Below are 13,227 nucleotides of genomic sequence, written 5' to 3'. Positions count from 1 at the left end.
AGATACAACTGCACGTAAGAAAATATACTTGGACTTTGTAAAGTAGCAATATATCAAACCACCACCCTAATTAACCTAGGATTGAGGCAAAGGTATTGTTTTCTTAATAGCTCATAGTGGCTGTATTCACCTCAGATTAACAGAAAAACAAATGAACTATGTAAAATGTAATGCAAAAGACAATGCAAATGTGACTGCAGCAAATTAAAATGAAACAGAAGGAAGACATAAGTTTCCCATTCTGTTTTGTGTCTGAATATTAACCAAAAATGTCACCAAAAAGGCAGATAATCTCAAGTACATTGGAAGATCTTTATTTGATCTTTTTTTCTCCTATATACATATTCAATAAATATTAGTTAATATTTATAATCTGGGTAACATGATCAATATGCCTTATGTCTGTCAGATGGCATTCTCAGCAGAAGTTAATATTCCTGCAAAAAATTCTTGTATGGGAAGAAATTATTCCTGTATGCTTTCAAAATTAAAGGTGCTCTCTGATCAAATATAATTTCTGGAAATCAGAAAGCATCCTGGAAGAAGTCAGTGCCCGTCCAACTGAAATTAACCTTGAAAATTATACACAGTAGGAAATCCAATTCTACCTAGTTAGGAAGAAGAGAAAAAATATGCTTAGGCATTAATTAGGCAAGGAAATATGCTAATTGGATTTAGACTTAAGATGAAAGCACGACTGCACCAGAGTAACAGTAATCCAAACAAAGGAAATTAAAAGATTGTTGACTCCTAAATCTTAATAGATTTCTCATTAAAACTGTTCCAGACCTTATGAAGAGGGATGCACTTTAATCAAATTAATCATCAACATCCAACATCAAAAAATGCCCTTGTGTTTGTTTAGTTCTCCTCTTTCCCCTTTGTTCTTTCCCAAGTCATTGCTCAATGTCATCCAGAGGACCATCAGATTATTTCCTTTTACAATTCTGATGAAAGAGTACCATTTTTATTTATGAACTGTAAAATATGTAGCTTCATTACCTGTTAGGAACACGTTAAAAACTGAGCTTTTGCAGAGAGCATCCTGATATTTATGGACTTCAGTACACCACCTTTAATATTTTTATTTTCTTGTTATTTAATGTCAGAGTTTTTAATTGTAATTTTAAAGGTAGTCAGACTCTAGCTGTGCTGGTCCTATGAGGATGACTGCGACACAGTTTCCTCTGGATATCTGGGCTGAATTTGACCCGTTACCCCTGATGAATTTGATCTGTTACCCCTGATGAAATGGACAAGGTCTATATTGAGATTAACTGACTTCAGAAGCTCAAGTACTGGAGGCTCTGATCAATTTCATGCCCCACAAATTTGTCTGCACCAATTTTGAATTCCGATGTGCAAGAAGGGTTTATTGATATACATAACCCATTTGCTTCCATCCCACTTCTTGTTCCTTGCAAATAAGCAGGATTCATCATGGAATGCAAACATGACCGTTTGCTGAACAGGCAGAGAAAATGCTCCTTTAAAAGTTGCTGATGTTTGTTCCAAAGTCATGTAAGCAGGTATTTTACAGACAGAAACAGGGCTCAATTTGTCAATCAATATTGTGGACGAAACAACTGATTCAGATGCCTGACAGCAGTTCCATGGACTGCAGCACAGCTTAACTCTTTCAGTATAAGAAATAAATAATGTGTTATTAGGCTGTGTTAGACATTCCAGGAAAAAATAGTAACTTAATAGAGATAAAAGAAAACATGCAGAACAAACAGCTTAAATATTTACTGTAAGGTTTTTAGCTTTTAACTTAAAATATATTTAATTCATCGCCATACTTTAGTAGTGATTATACCATTGTAATAAGAGCATTCCCTTTGAACCTGCGTAACAAACCTATTTCTGGAGGATGTCTAAGCATTTCATAAGCAATTCATAACTTTCTGTAAATGATTCCACCGGCTTTGGCAATCCTCCTCTAGCTTCACTGCTGTGCCCTTCTTCCGTTCCATTAGCTTTATCCTCTATCCATCTCTGCAGGGCCTAAAAGAATTAGAAACTTTATTCAAAATGGCCATGCACAATAACAACATATAAGCTAGCTATTTAGTATCAAGTCAAATTTCTACATTGATGACTTCTTTTTCACATACTGTGTAACACAGATCAATTTTCTTCAGAGATGCATTTCATTTCCTTAATGTCATAAAGAAAACAATGAAACAAGCCATAATTCTCTCAAGTGTGTTAGATCAATCCTATACATACAAGTGGCTGGGTGTGACAGATCAATGGATTAATTTTTCAGAAGTTGCTGGGTTTTTTTTTTACAAGTCCAACTGCCCAGCAGATTTTTCTATTTATTCTGCCAAGCTGAGCTTTTGACTTTAGCCCCTAACTCTTCCTTGACCTCATCATTACCATCAACAGCACAGAATGGAAACTGGCATGCAATGGAGCAAAGTAATAAATCTGTCCTGCTTAATCTGGATTTCTCATTTTTGCCAGAGCTGGAAAGAGCAGCATTTAAAGCAGTTCTCACACTGTTAAAGGATCCTGAAGTGACATGCCTTGTATCTTTCCAGAATGCTGAACCCAAGTACAGACTGCAGCTTGCGCAAGCAAATAGGACAAAGGTCTAAAGGACGTCTGTCTGATTCCTCCAGATGATTAGATCCTTGCATAACACACTGTAACCACTGACAGTGATGGAGCCCAAAGATGTGTCCAATCTCGTGAGTCAAAGTCTGAAACACAGATATAGCCAAATCACATAAGCCAGCTTAAAGCCCACAACAGTTGTGCTGAATAAGAGCTTGATAGTCCCTATAGCACCGCTAGCTATTTTTCAAATCAGAGTGCACACTTTCGCTGCAGGATTTGGAATAACTTACCGTAGATGGCAAAATCATTTTATAGTGGGAAAAATTATGACTGAATTCTTGCTCTGCCACAGAATATGAATGGAAGAGTTCTACTTAAACCAGCCTTCTCATTATGTTTGACTTATAATGTCTATTGATCATGGACTTGAATAATTGTAGTTGCAATCCAGGGTGTTTGAACCACAAGAGATTTTGTGAGAAAAGGTAGAACTGGCTAGTGGGATAGACTGGTGTTGGATTACAATTGGAGATGGCCAGATACAAGGCCAATTTCAACCACAGAAATATGCTGGATGACTTTGGCTCAGGCACTCTCACCCCAAGCTCATAGCTTTGCTATCTGAACACCTAGAGCAGTGGTGGCGAACCTATGGCACGCGTGCCAGAGGCGGCACTCGGAGCCCTCTCTGTGAGCATTGCCCCAGCCCCGCCTCCTCCCACAACCCCCTCCTCACCAGCAGCCCCCTGGAGGAGAGTCGCCCACCGCGAAGCAGCGCAGCCAAGGACATGGTAGCCAGGCAGCGGGGACAAGACTCCGCCCTTGTGCTCCATCGTGCACAGATGATGCTGCAGGGCACAGGCGGAGGGCGTGGCCACCATGGTGCTGCTGGGCTGCTTGGGTGATCTGTGGCGGGCCATGGAGGTGGTGGGTGGCCCAGCGGGCATGGCAGAGCAGGGACAAGGGGGGGGCGGGTTTTGGGCACTTGGTCTCTAAAAGGTTCGCCATCACTGACCTAGAGAAAAGGCAAGTGATAAATTTAACAAACAAATCAAATCAAAAGTATTTAGCCTTTTTTATTTACTTTTAGATTTTCATTCAATATAAATATTAACCAATCCATTTTAATTTTTTAGCAAAACAATATTAAAGATATGAAAAGTACAATAAAAATAGTGAGTCAAAACAGATTTCAAGCTTTAACTTCTAAAAGTTTTCTCTAATCCACAAGCCAATGATCTTCTTGTGCAAAAAAGTGCCCTCACATTTCTGCATGATTTCAATCTAACATCCAAATGATCACATGAATTAATGTAATATTTTGGTCTAGATTAATATTGATAAAATAATCACTGAAGGAAATATTTTATTTCTTGAAAGAATGGAGTTATGGTATTCATATCACATGCTTATCCTATGGTAGGAATGATCTTTTGGTTTTGTGTGATATATTAACACCTAAACAAACAAACTGAATTATCACAATCAGCTAGGTTAAAATGTGGTGGACCAGGTTTGTGATGCCAACCTAATCAGCTGCTCTTTCCTCACCATGTCCTTGTAACATCTTGTGCATCTAATAATCATTCTGCTAGGATTTATAATGCTATAATGATGATGAGTAAGTGATCCTACAAGATCCTATAAATCACTAGGGAGGGAATGGCCAGTATCCATTTCAAGTCATTTCATTTTTAAAGATGACAAAATAACTCAATTTTAATTATATTAACTGTTTATGATTATTTATCATATGGCATACATCTTATATATAAATAAAAATGTAAATCTTCGTTTGTTCAAAATCTTAAATCTCCGAAAGTTCTTCACTGATTGCTTTGAAATTTTGACACAACATTGCATTCGAATATGCGCGTGCTTTTATATACCTACTATTATATAGATGTCACACCTGTGACAGGTAAAAACATGTTTTGAAAAACAGCGCCATCTGTTGGACGTAAAAGCAACACACGCTACGATTTTACGATTCCATATTACAAACGTGCGCTTTCTCTTTTCTTTCTTTTCCATTTAACCAGACTGAGCCATAGCAACGCATGGCCGGGTACAGCTAGTTAACTATAAAACTGCAGGAATAAAGGAATCAGATTCCTTGTAATGTGAATCTGAGGAAATCTTCTCAAGAGATTTCCATGTAGCTTAAGAAAAGTAAACTGCAGGATTATTACACTTCCAATCCAGTCCAGCTTCTTCCCAAGCTCTAAACGAGTGTTTCCCAACCCTAGCAATTTCTAAATCTGTGGACTGCAACTCCCAGCTGATTATGGAATTTGGGGAGTGGAAGTCCCCAGAACTTAAAAGTTGCTGAGGTCAGAAAACACTACTATAAACACACGACCCAAAATGTTGAAAAATTTTAATAGGCTACTGTTCCATTAATAAAAGGAGCTGGAGCTGCTTTAAAACTAAGCAAGAGTATTAAAAAAGAAATTTGGTTTCAATATAATATCAATATAATATAATTCTAGCAATTTAAAACACTTACTTTGCAGGATCTCAGAAGCAGTTTACTAGTGATCTCAGGTGTATAGTAACCATCAAACACAGAATAGTCAGCTGCAGGAAGCTTTTTCGTTGTTTTCAATCTGCCCTTGTAGTTTGCACTGTAGAAGTCACTGTCATATCTGGCAAAGCTGAAGATCCCCACCCCTTATCAAAACAAAAGGGAATTCAAATTAAAGTTGTACCAACAGGAGACTGCTGTATTAACCATACATACTTATATATACTACACATATTCAAAAGAATACTTCTAGTATAGAAACCTTGCAGCCCACTTCTAAGCCCCAAGAGTTGTCACAAAACTGCTACTTTTAAAATGACAGGAGGAAGAAATTGTTAAATATAATAGACTAATTAGGTTCCATATTTAATTCATGGCTATTTATTTTAATTACATTTAAATTCAATTCAATCTTTGACATAACCACTTTTTACTGCCTAGCCCTTGGCACGATGCCAAAGCTAAGTGTTATCCTTGGCTTGGAAAAAGATCAAATATCTAAGTGTGTGTGTGGGGGGGGAGGATCTTGCTGTTTCAGAGCAACAATCTCTTTGTGTCTTGAAGTAAAGGTGTTTTCTCTTTCACCCCACTTGGATCAATTCAGCTGCAAAACAGTCCGTTCAGCAAGTGAATTTAGAAAGGGCAGCAAAGTCCTCCAAAACACTTCAGCACTGGAGCTTAGCACCACCCTTTTGGAAAAGCAGATCAGAAGAAATGGGAGAGGAGAAATGGAGCCCAGGTAAAGACTGAAAGGATCCTAATGACATCTCATGTATTCAGTTAATTGCCTCCTCTACACAGTTGAAAAAAAGTACTGGAATATGAGAAGTCCTTGGTGCTGTCTGAGCTTGGTTGTTTTCTTGCAGACATTTCATTACCCAAACCAGTAACGTCATCATTGCACAGTGCACATCAAGAAGAGATTGGACAACCATTTGTCTGAAATGGTACAGGATTTTCCTGCTTGAGCAGGGGGTTGGACTAGAAGACCTCCAAAGTCCCTTCCAACTCTGTTATTCTGTTAAACAACCAAACTCAGAGAGCACCAAGGCCCATTCATTTCAACTCTGAGCTACAAATATTCTCCTTTACTACCACAATTCCTTTTTGTGCAAGTAACCATTTCAGAGAAGAATGTGTCTTTTTCTCAAGAAAATGAGGCTTGAGAAAGTATACCACCTCTCCGATAGTTTCATGTTCCCTTCCAAAATATTTTGTTTGCATAAACCAAGATATCCAATGTATGGCTATCAATACAAATGCTTTACTCCAAGATGGCAAAGTAAAGGCTCCTAGGCTTTATTATAAAAAGACTTCAAATGTACAGTACTACCATTGCCCTCTTTTGGTCAATGACAGTACAACATAACCCAATCCTTAAATATTCCTGAGCCTCAAGATAGAATGCCGCTGCTCGTTAGGGTAGCTGCCAGTTTTTATATGTGAATAGAACGCTTCTAGACCGCAAAGATTGTGGAAGATGATTCCTATAACCAGAGCTATATTAGAACTCAATACACTCTTACAGCATTCTGAGATTGAGATTACACTAATACTTAAAGTGATTTACTTGTTTGTACTTTAGCATGCTAATAAATGTGCAAACCTTGTCAAGGTCAATTAATTACATATTCTTGGGCTTGCCAGTAAAAGATTTATTTCTGTGTGGAAGATCTCTTCCCAAGATGCTGAGCACCGGTATCAGGCCAATCACACAGGAATGAAGTGCGACGCCTGCATTTTCAGAATTCTTTCTATCCTAATTTCTGGCAAAACTGTGAAAGTACGGATATACCAATGTGCAATCAAGAAAACTGCATGAATGCCTCCACGAAACTAGCAGAAAATAAAACTGACTGTAGATGTTACTTTTACTTTTTAATAGGGACATACAACATTTGCACTACGTTGCACTCTGATGCAGCCTGAAGTTACAAAAGTAGGATCCTGTTTCCACCTATTCCTCTTCTACACTGATAAACAAGGAATGCAAAAATATTGTTATGTTCACTCAAGGCACATTAAAGTGCACCTGAGTTAAAGGGAATCAGTCCGTGATGCCTCAAGCAACAGGCTATGACTCCTGCACAGAGTTGGCTTCTACTGAAAACTTGCAGATCCAGTTTTCTTGCAGTGCAAAGCCCCCCCCCCCTCATTTGCACTTTCACTATGGTCACAACAATTCTCAAGTAATTTTCTCTTTATATTCAGAGGTAATTCCATTTTATATGAACTGTGAAAAGATGATTGGCCAAGGTCATATTATAAGTCATCCTGAGAATTTAAAAGGAAGCCAACCACATACCTTCTGTTAAGGAGGCTTGTCCAAAGACAAAATTCCAAGAGTCCTTCGGGTAAAGATCTATCATGGTTATTCCCACAATGCAAAAAGCATCCTTTGGTTTTTTTTTCTTTAGGTAATTCAAGAGATACCCTATATGAAAAACAGGTATCAGTGTCTCTCCACAGAAGGCAGTAACTGCATAATCAAGAACTGCAGCCATAACAGTAATCCTGAAATAAGAGAGATATTAAGATGACCTCTCCAAGTTACATATCACAGAAACACAGGGAAAATAAGGACTATGAATTTAAACCTAATCATTTTGAATTTATTTCCTTTAGAATGAATGTGAAATTTGCAGTTAAACAACAAATCTAAGCGTGCTTCATTTGTTTTATGATGGAGTATTTACCATATTTACCATGAATGTACAAAAGCATCAGCAAAAAAGAACCATACAGCATTTCAACAGCAACACATTTTGTATTCATCAGATTTTGGTTTCAATCCTCAGCATCTTTAAATTAAAAGAATTAGGTAAGAGATGAAATGAAAGATCTCTGCTTCTGGTCAGGAGGAAAAAATATCTCTACTCACAGGAGGACAAATAGTAATAGCAATAGCACTTAGACTTATATACCGCTTCAGAGTGCTTTACAGCCCTCTCTAAGCGGTTTACAGAGTCAGCATATTGTCCCCCACAATCTGGGTCCTCATTTCACCAACCTTGGAAGGATGGAAGGCTGAGTCAACCTTGAGCCCCATCAGGATTGAACTGCTGAACTGCTGGCAGTCAGAAGTAGCCTGCAATACTGCATTCTAACCACCGTGCCACCACGGCTCAAATACACAGACTTCTAGGTTGCTTAATAAATCTCATCATAGGATAGGGCAGGGGTAGGCAACCTTGGCTCTTTTATGACTCGTGGACTTCAACTCCCAGAATTCCTGAGCCAGCCTGGCTCAGCTTGGAAACCTCTCCCTTTTCCCTCAGCATGGCTGGCTCAGGAATTCTGGGAGTTGAAGTCCATGAGTCATAAAAGAGCCAAGGTTGCCTACCTCTGGGATAGGGTGTAGCTCAGCATGTCTATACAAAGCAAATAAGGGTACAATACTGACATAGAAGGTAGGCTTTAATAGCAACTCTAACCTATGATCAGTCAAGTTAGTCCTTCATTGAGCATCATCTTTTTTGATTTTTGATTACAATCAGTCACTCAAGATCTAAAATGTCAGCCTTTTTACTTGCCCAAGAAAATATTACAAACTTATTTATTTATATTTATTTACTAAGTTTATATGCTGCCCATCTCACCAATAAGACAACTCTGAGCACCTGAATACACCTGAAATTTACAATCCAGTTGAGAAAATTGATCAAAATCGCAAGAATGAATTAGTCTATCACAGTTTTGTCTATTCTCTGTACCTGCGTGAATTTGCAGATTTTGTGTGTATTCATTGATTCGAAAAGCACAACCTGTGTGTGAAACAGGCATTGGGTCTAGGATCCTTACAGTCAGGCTGTAGTAAAATGCTTCACAGTAATCTCTCAGCCAGTTCAAGTAGACATCTGTGCTAACTTTGGCATCTCCAAAAGAACCTAGGTTCAAAAAACATCAGTTTATAGCAGTTTTTTCCCTTCTACTATTTATAGGCAAATTTGTCATATAAATACAACAGTAAAATGTTAACTTTCCTTTGTAATTGTCTAGCTATACAATTCTGAGTAGAAACAATTAGCTTATTTTAAAAGAGAAGAGAAAAAGCCAAATAATATTTAGTGAACAAAATATTTAGTGAACAAAATAGCATTGCAATATAAAGAGCAGCTATCATGATCCAGGGAAATGAAGGACCTTAACTACATGCCCTCTTATATATATATATTATTACTCAAAATAGGTTCTTTTGAATTTAAGCAGGCACTGAGTTGGGCTTTATGTTTTATTATCTTTGCTTTCTTAATTTCCATTAGATACAGTATAAATCTGATCTCCTACATGTTGTGTTAGGAAGAGTCGGACTGCCTTAGCAACCTTCTCAAGTAGAAACTCATCCAACTCTATCACTTGTTGCCCTTGTAGGAATATGTAGGATGCATTTGTAGGAGTATGTAGGATTCTTTAGCTCAAGCTATCAGTTCAGAAAAAATTATCCTGAAAAACCAGCCTGATAATATCCAGGTTTGGATGACAATTATGCAAGTGGAAAGCTTGAAAACGCCTTTTTAATTAATTACTATTTAATGGCTCAATAACCATTTTCATAGCTGCTTCTTTAATATTACCAATGGGCTGGATGTAAATCTTTCTCTTCTGTGGGGTTGGCAAATTTCTGCAGGGGTCATGATAAAACTGTGAAAAATCCTGGGTGGGTTCTGGATGTGAAGAGATCCAGTCTGATTCAGAATGCAGAGTTACAGGCTTAAAAAGAGCACTGCCTGGTTGAAATGCTTCATTCAGCAAATGCTTCTCCTTGGGATCAAACTTCTCATAAAGCTTCAAAAGTTGTCTGTCCTTGGAGATCAGAGCTGTTTTCAATGTCTCCTCAGAATGCTTAATTACCTTCATCTGGTAACAAGAAACAAAGATGAATATTGGTTATGAAATCTGGCTCTTACATGCATTTTTATTTTAAACAGTTCCTCTTCGCAATCAGTTAAGTCTTGCAAATTCCTCTGATTCTTATTGCAAGCAGATAAGTAACAAGCCAAGGCCTGGGCATGCAGCACATATTCAGCAAGGATCATGTCCTACCCATGCAACAATCAACTTCTCCATTCTCTTCCTATTTCTGTACCAACTATTATTTCATAACTAACTTCTGCTTTCCAACAAGATCACCATGGGAAAGGTTTGCTGTAAGCTGTCCTCAGTCTAGTTCCTGAATTAGTTCACTGATCACAACTTTTTAAAAAATCCAGGAAATGCAATGTTGGTTTGAGGTTTATTGTCGACTAGGATCCAGATGATTCTCATATAAGGCATAATTCATAACAACTTTAATCTCTGTGGTACATATAATTTATTGTATTATTTGAGTCCCTGATTCATTGCATCTAACATTTTCCCCTCAATTATGCTAATCTGGAACATCTGCAAACATTAAACCGCGGAAAGGATTAATGGAGCAGTTTTCCATTTTCTATCATTAGTGGACAGATTGTGTATTTTTCATTTAAAAATGATGTGGTTACATTGTGAAGTGACTGTTAGGGAGACTCTTTTATTCTTTTTAAGATTGTGTTCTGCCATCTTTTGCTGAACCCACATCTCAAAGTACAACATTTAGTTATTAGATTTTATCCCATCTTTCCTTCAAGAATTCAAGATGGCATACATCGAAGTCTGTCTTCCTACTTTTCCCCAGATCAACTTGGTAAGTTACGCTGGGCTGGGAGAAGGAGAAAAAGTGGTCTCTAGTCACCTAGCGAGTTTCCACTGATAACAGTAGCTTGAACTAGGTTTCCCTGGTACCAATCCACTATGAGGTATATGTAGCATACACATGTGGTTAGATGGAATTTATGAGATCCTCAAAAAGAGAAAGAATGAATTAAGGCATCTAAAAAAATAGAAACAGTATCTTTCCTTTTCTTTGTCTCATTTCATACATTAATGTCTTTGGTTTACTATTTCTTATTCTTTTTCTGCACTTTGCATATCATTTCTTCTTCCAAAAGAGATCATGATGAATATGAATGCATGTCCTGCATTTATATACTAATAAGTCTTGAAAATAACATGTTTCCAGTTTTCACCGCACATCGATGGCACCCACAAACAATTTTCAACAGGCTGGGAAAGCTAGAATAATTATATTACTTGTCCAAGACTTGAGAATCTCTAATGTCTTTCTTTCTAAAAATAACACACAAATATAATACCATATTCCATATCAGATATCATATCGTACCATGTTTTTGAAAGTCCTCTCGGTTTCAAAAATTACCTGTCATATGGCAACAGATTCCTAAGAAGATTGCTTTTCAATCTAATCTCATATTCTGCACATAGAGATTGGGAAGCAAATTAGATCTTTCTAATTTAACTAAGAAAATATAATTTAAGGAAACTTGTTCTTCAGCTAAATTTTCAGAACCTGTTTCAAAAGGTATTCTTGTACAACATATTTCCAAAAATGTTTTAAAAGTTTTGAAAGAGTCACAAAAGTTTTTAGTAACTTTTATCAATAATTCTACAGAATATATATTTGCAATGCATATATACAGGATAGCAGGCAGAATTATAATCTTTGGCTATTTTTCCTACATAACCATAAACAACATTCTAGGAGATTATAATTTATTGGGAACAGGTTTCATGTTTGTACATTCACGTCTGCATATTCATAAAGGTGAGTTTGTTTTTACATTCATTTTCCAAAATTTCACTGGATTCTGGAAAAAATTGACAATTTAATTGGATAACCCAGCAGCCAAAAAATTTACTGAGTTTGTATTTTGGAGTTCCAGAAAGCAAAGTAATAAAACATTTATTAAAATTTGCTTTAGCATATTCCTCTCAATTAGGCTAGTATATCAAATCCTCTCAATTCCACGATAAGCAACCCATTGTTTAAGAGGGGTAACTTGGAGATGCAGTTTAATATTAGCCCCCATTTTCCACCAACAGCCTGTTCCACTTGCACTCTCTCCTGATACATGGTGCTCCAAAAGCACCTCCCCAATCGTCAGGTGCCATTTATGGATGACAGGGTATCACAAAGAAGTTCAGCAAATAAAGGCACCTCTACTTTGAGCTTGATTTCAGGTACACATCCAGGTAATTATCCTGGCAATGCTGTGAAAATGATTTGCCACTGCCATATTGAAGGATTTTTGTTGTTGTTCAGTTTCTCAATCTGGTCTACAGTCCTGCAGTAGGCTAGGATTTCCCATGTCAGAAAGGGTAACTAGCTCTGATCCGGCTTACTATTATTATGTTCCTGAAATCACCTATGTTTACCAAGGTAGCTTACCACCTAAGACAAGAAAGCCTTCCACTCTCCCCATTTACTCACGTCTGTCTTAAATCTCCATGTTACGTATATATATTGGTCAATTTCTGTAGTGATTTAATATAGAAGCAACATACTGCGAAGGGGATAATTTGATCTTCAACGTAAGCTCACAACCCGGAAGAGAGAGCCAACTTTATTCTGAAATGGCGCCCAAATCAGGCTATCCCCTGCCTGATGCAGCTGACTCTAGTCCCCATCTTCCAGGAAGCAGCCGCTCCCTCGCCCCCGTTGACGCCGCCCCAAGTGCATGCGCACCTCTTACTGCACGGGGCTGCTGTTATTGCTGTCACTGTTGATAACGCACGCATCGGTCGGCCTACCGCTTCCATGCCTCCGTTGCTAGGCCACCGATCCCGCCCCCCCCCCCCCGCCGCAGTCTCAACGGAAGCAGCTTGGCGCCTTGAGAGCAGAGGGCGGGGCTGGAAAAGCCCCAGCCGGGCGGGGGAGCATGCGCGCTCTCTCCTTCTCGAGGAATTTCTTTCCTAACGCCCGTACTTCTCTGTCGCCAGACCACGTGTGAAGGCTCACGCGGGCTCACCTCAGGAGAGGCGCTGCCCACGCGGGGGGGTTGGGAAGTCTCGTCGTCTGAGTTGTCTGCCGTAGAGGCGAAGGCGCGAGGCGGCTGTGTGTTTTAACGTGCCCGTTTGTGTTGCTTTATCTGCCACTGTGACATTGGACGTGTCGCTAGAGAACTGCGGCATGACAGCCGAAGTATTTTGTGGTCCGTAGCAGAGCATGATGGCGTGCTCTGTTGGCATGACATGCTCGCTGAAGGTTTAGTACAGGGGTAGGCAACCTTGGCTCTTTTATGACTCGTGGACTT

At 38.5% G+C, this 13,227-nt stretch overlaps 1 protein-coding gene across 4 annotated transcripts; it reads right to left on the bottom strand.

The window, feature by feature from the left end:
• Nucleotides 1–323: 323 nt before the first annotated feature.
• AMZ2 (archaelysin family metallopeptidase 2) lies at nt 324–12,650 on the bottom strand. Of its 4 annotated transcripts, none has more exons than XM_015810367.1 (8): nt 12,405–12,650; nt 9,670–9,952; nt 8,809–8,982; nt 7,401–7,529; nt 5,078–5,241; nt 2,535–2,711; nt 1,861–2,007; nt 324–608 (listed from the first exon to the last, which is right to left on the bottom strand). In XM_015810367.1, the coding sequence occupies exons 2-7, from the start codon at nt 9,950–9,952 to the stop codon at nt 1,861–1,863; spliced, it is 1,074 nt and encodes a 357-aa protein (XP_015665853.1). In that variant the 5' UTR covers nt 12,405–12,650; the 3' UTR covers nt 324–608. The 4 variants fall into 4 exon arrangements, with proteins under 4 accessions (XP_015665853.1, XP_015665855.1, XP_015665856.1 ...); XM_015810369.1 differs by having other exon boundaries at nt 12,479–12,650; XM_015810370.1 differs by lacking the exon at nt 324–608 and having other exon boundaries at nt 1,729–2,007.
• Between the last annotated feature and the right edge of the window lie 577 nt (nt 12,651–13,227).

The sequence above is a fragment of the Protobothrops mucrosquamatus genome, unplaced genomic scaffold, assembly GCF_001527695.2.
Source record: "Protobothrops mucrosquamatus isolate PMUCROS unplaced genomic scaffold, P.Mucros_1.0 scaffold9, whole genome shotgun sequence".
NCBI lineage: Eukaryota > Metazoa > Chordata > Lepidosauria > Squamata > Viperidae > Protobothrops > Protobothrops mucrosquamatus.
This window is presented reverse-complemented; position numbering and strand designations above follow the sequence as displayed.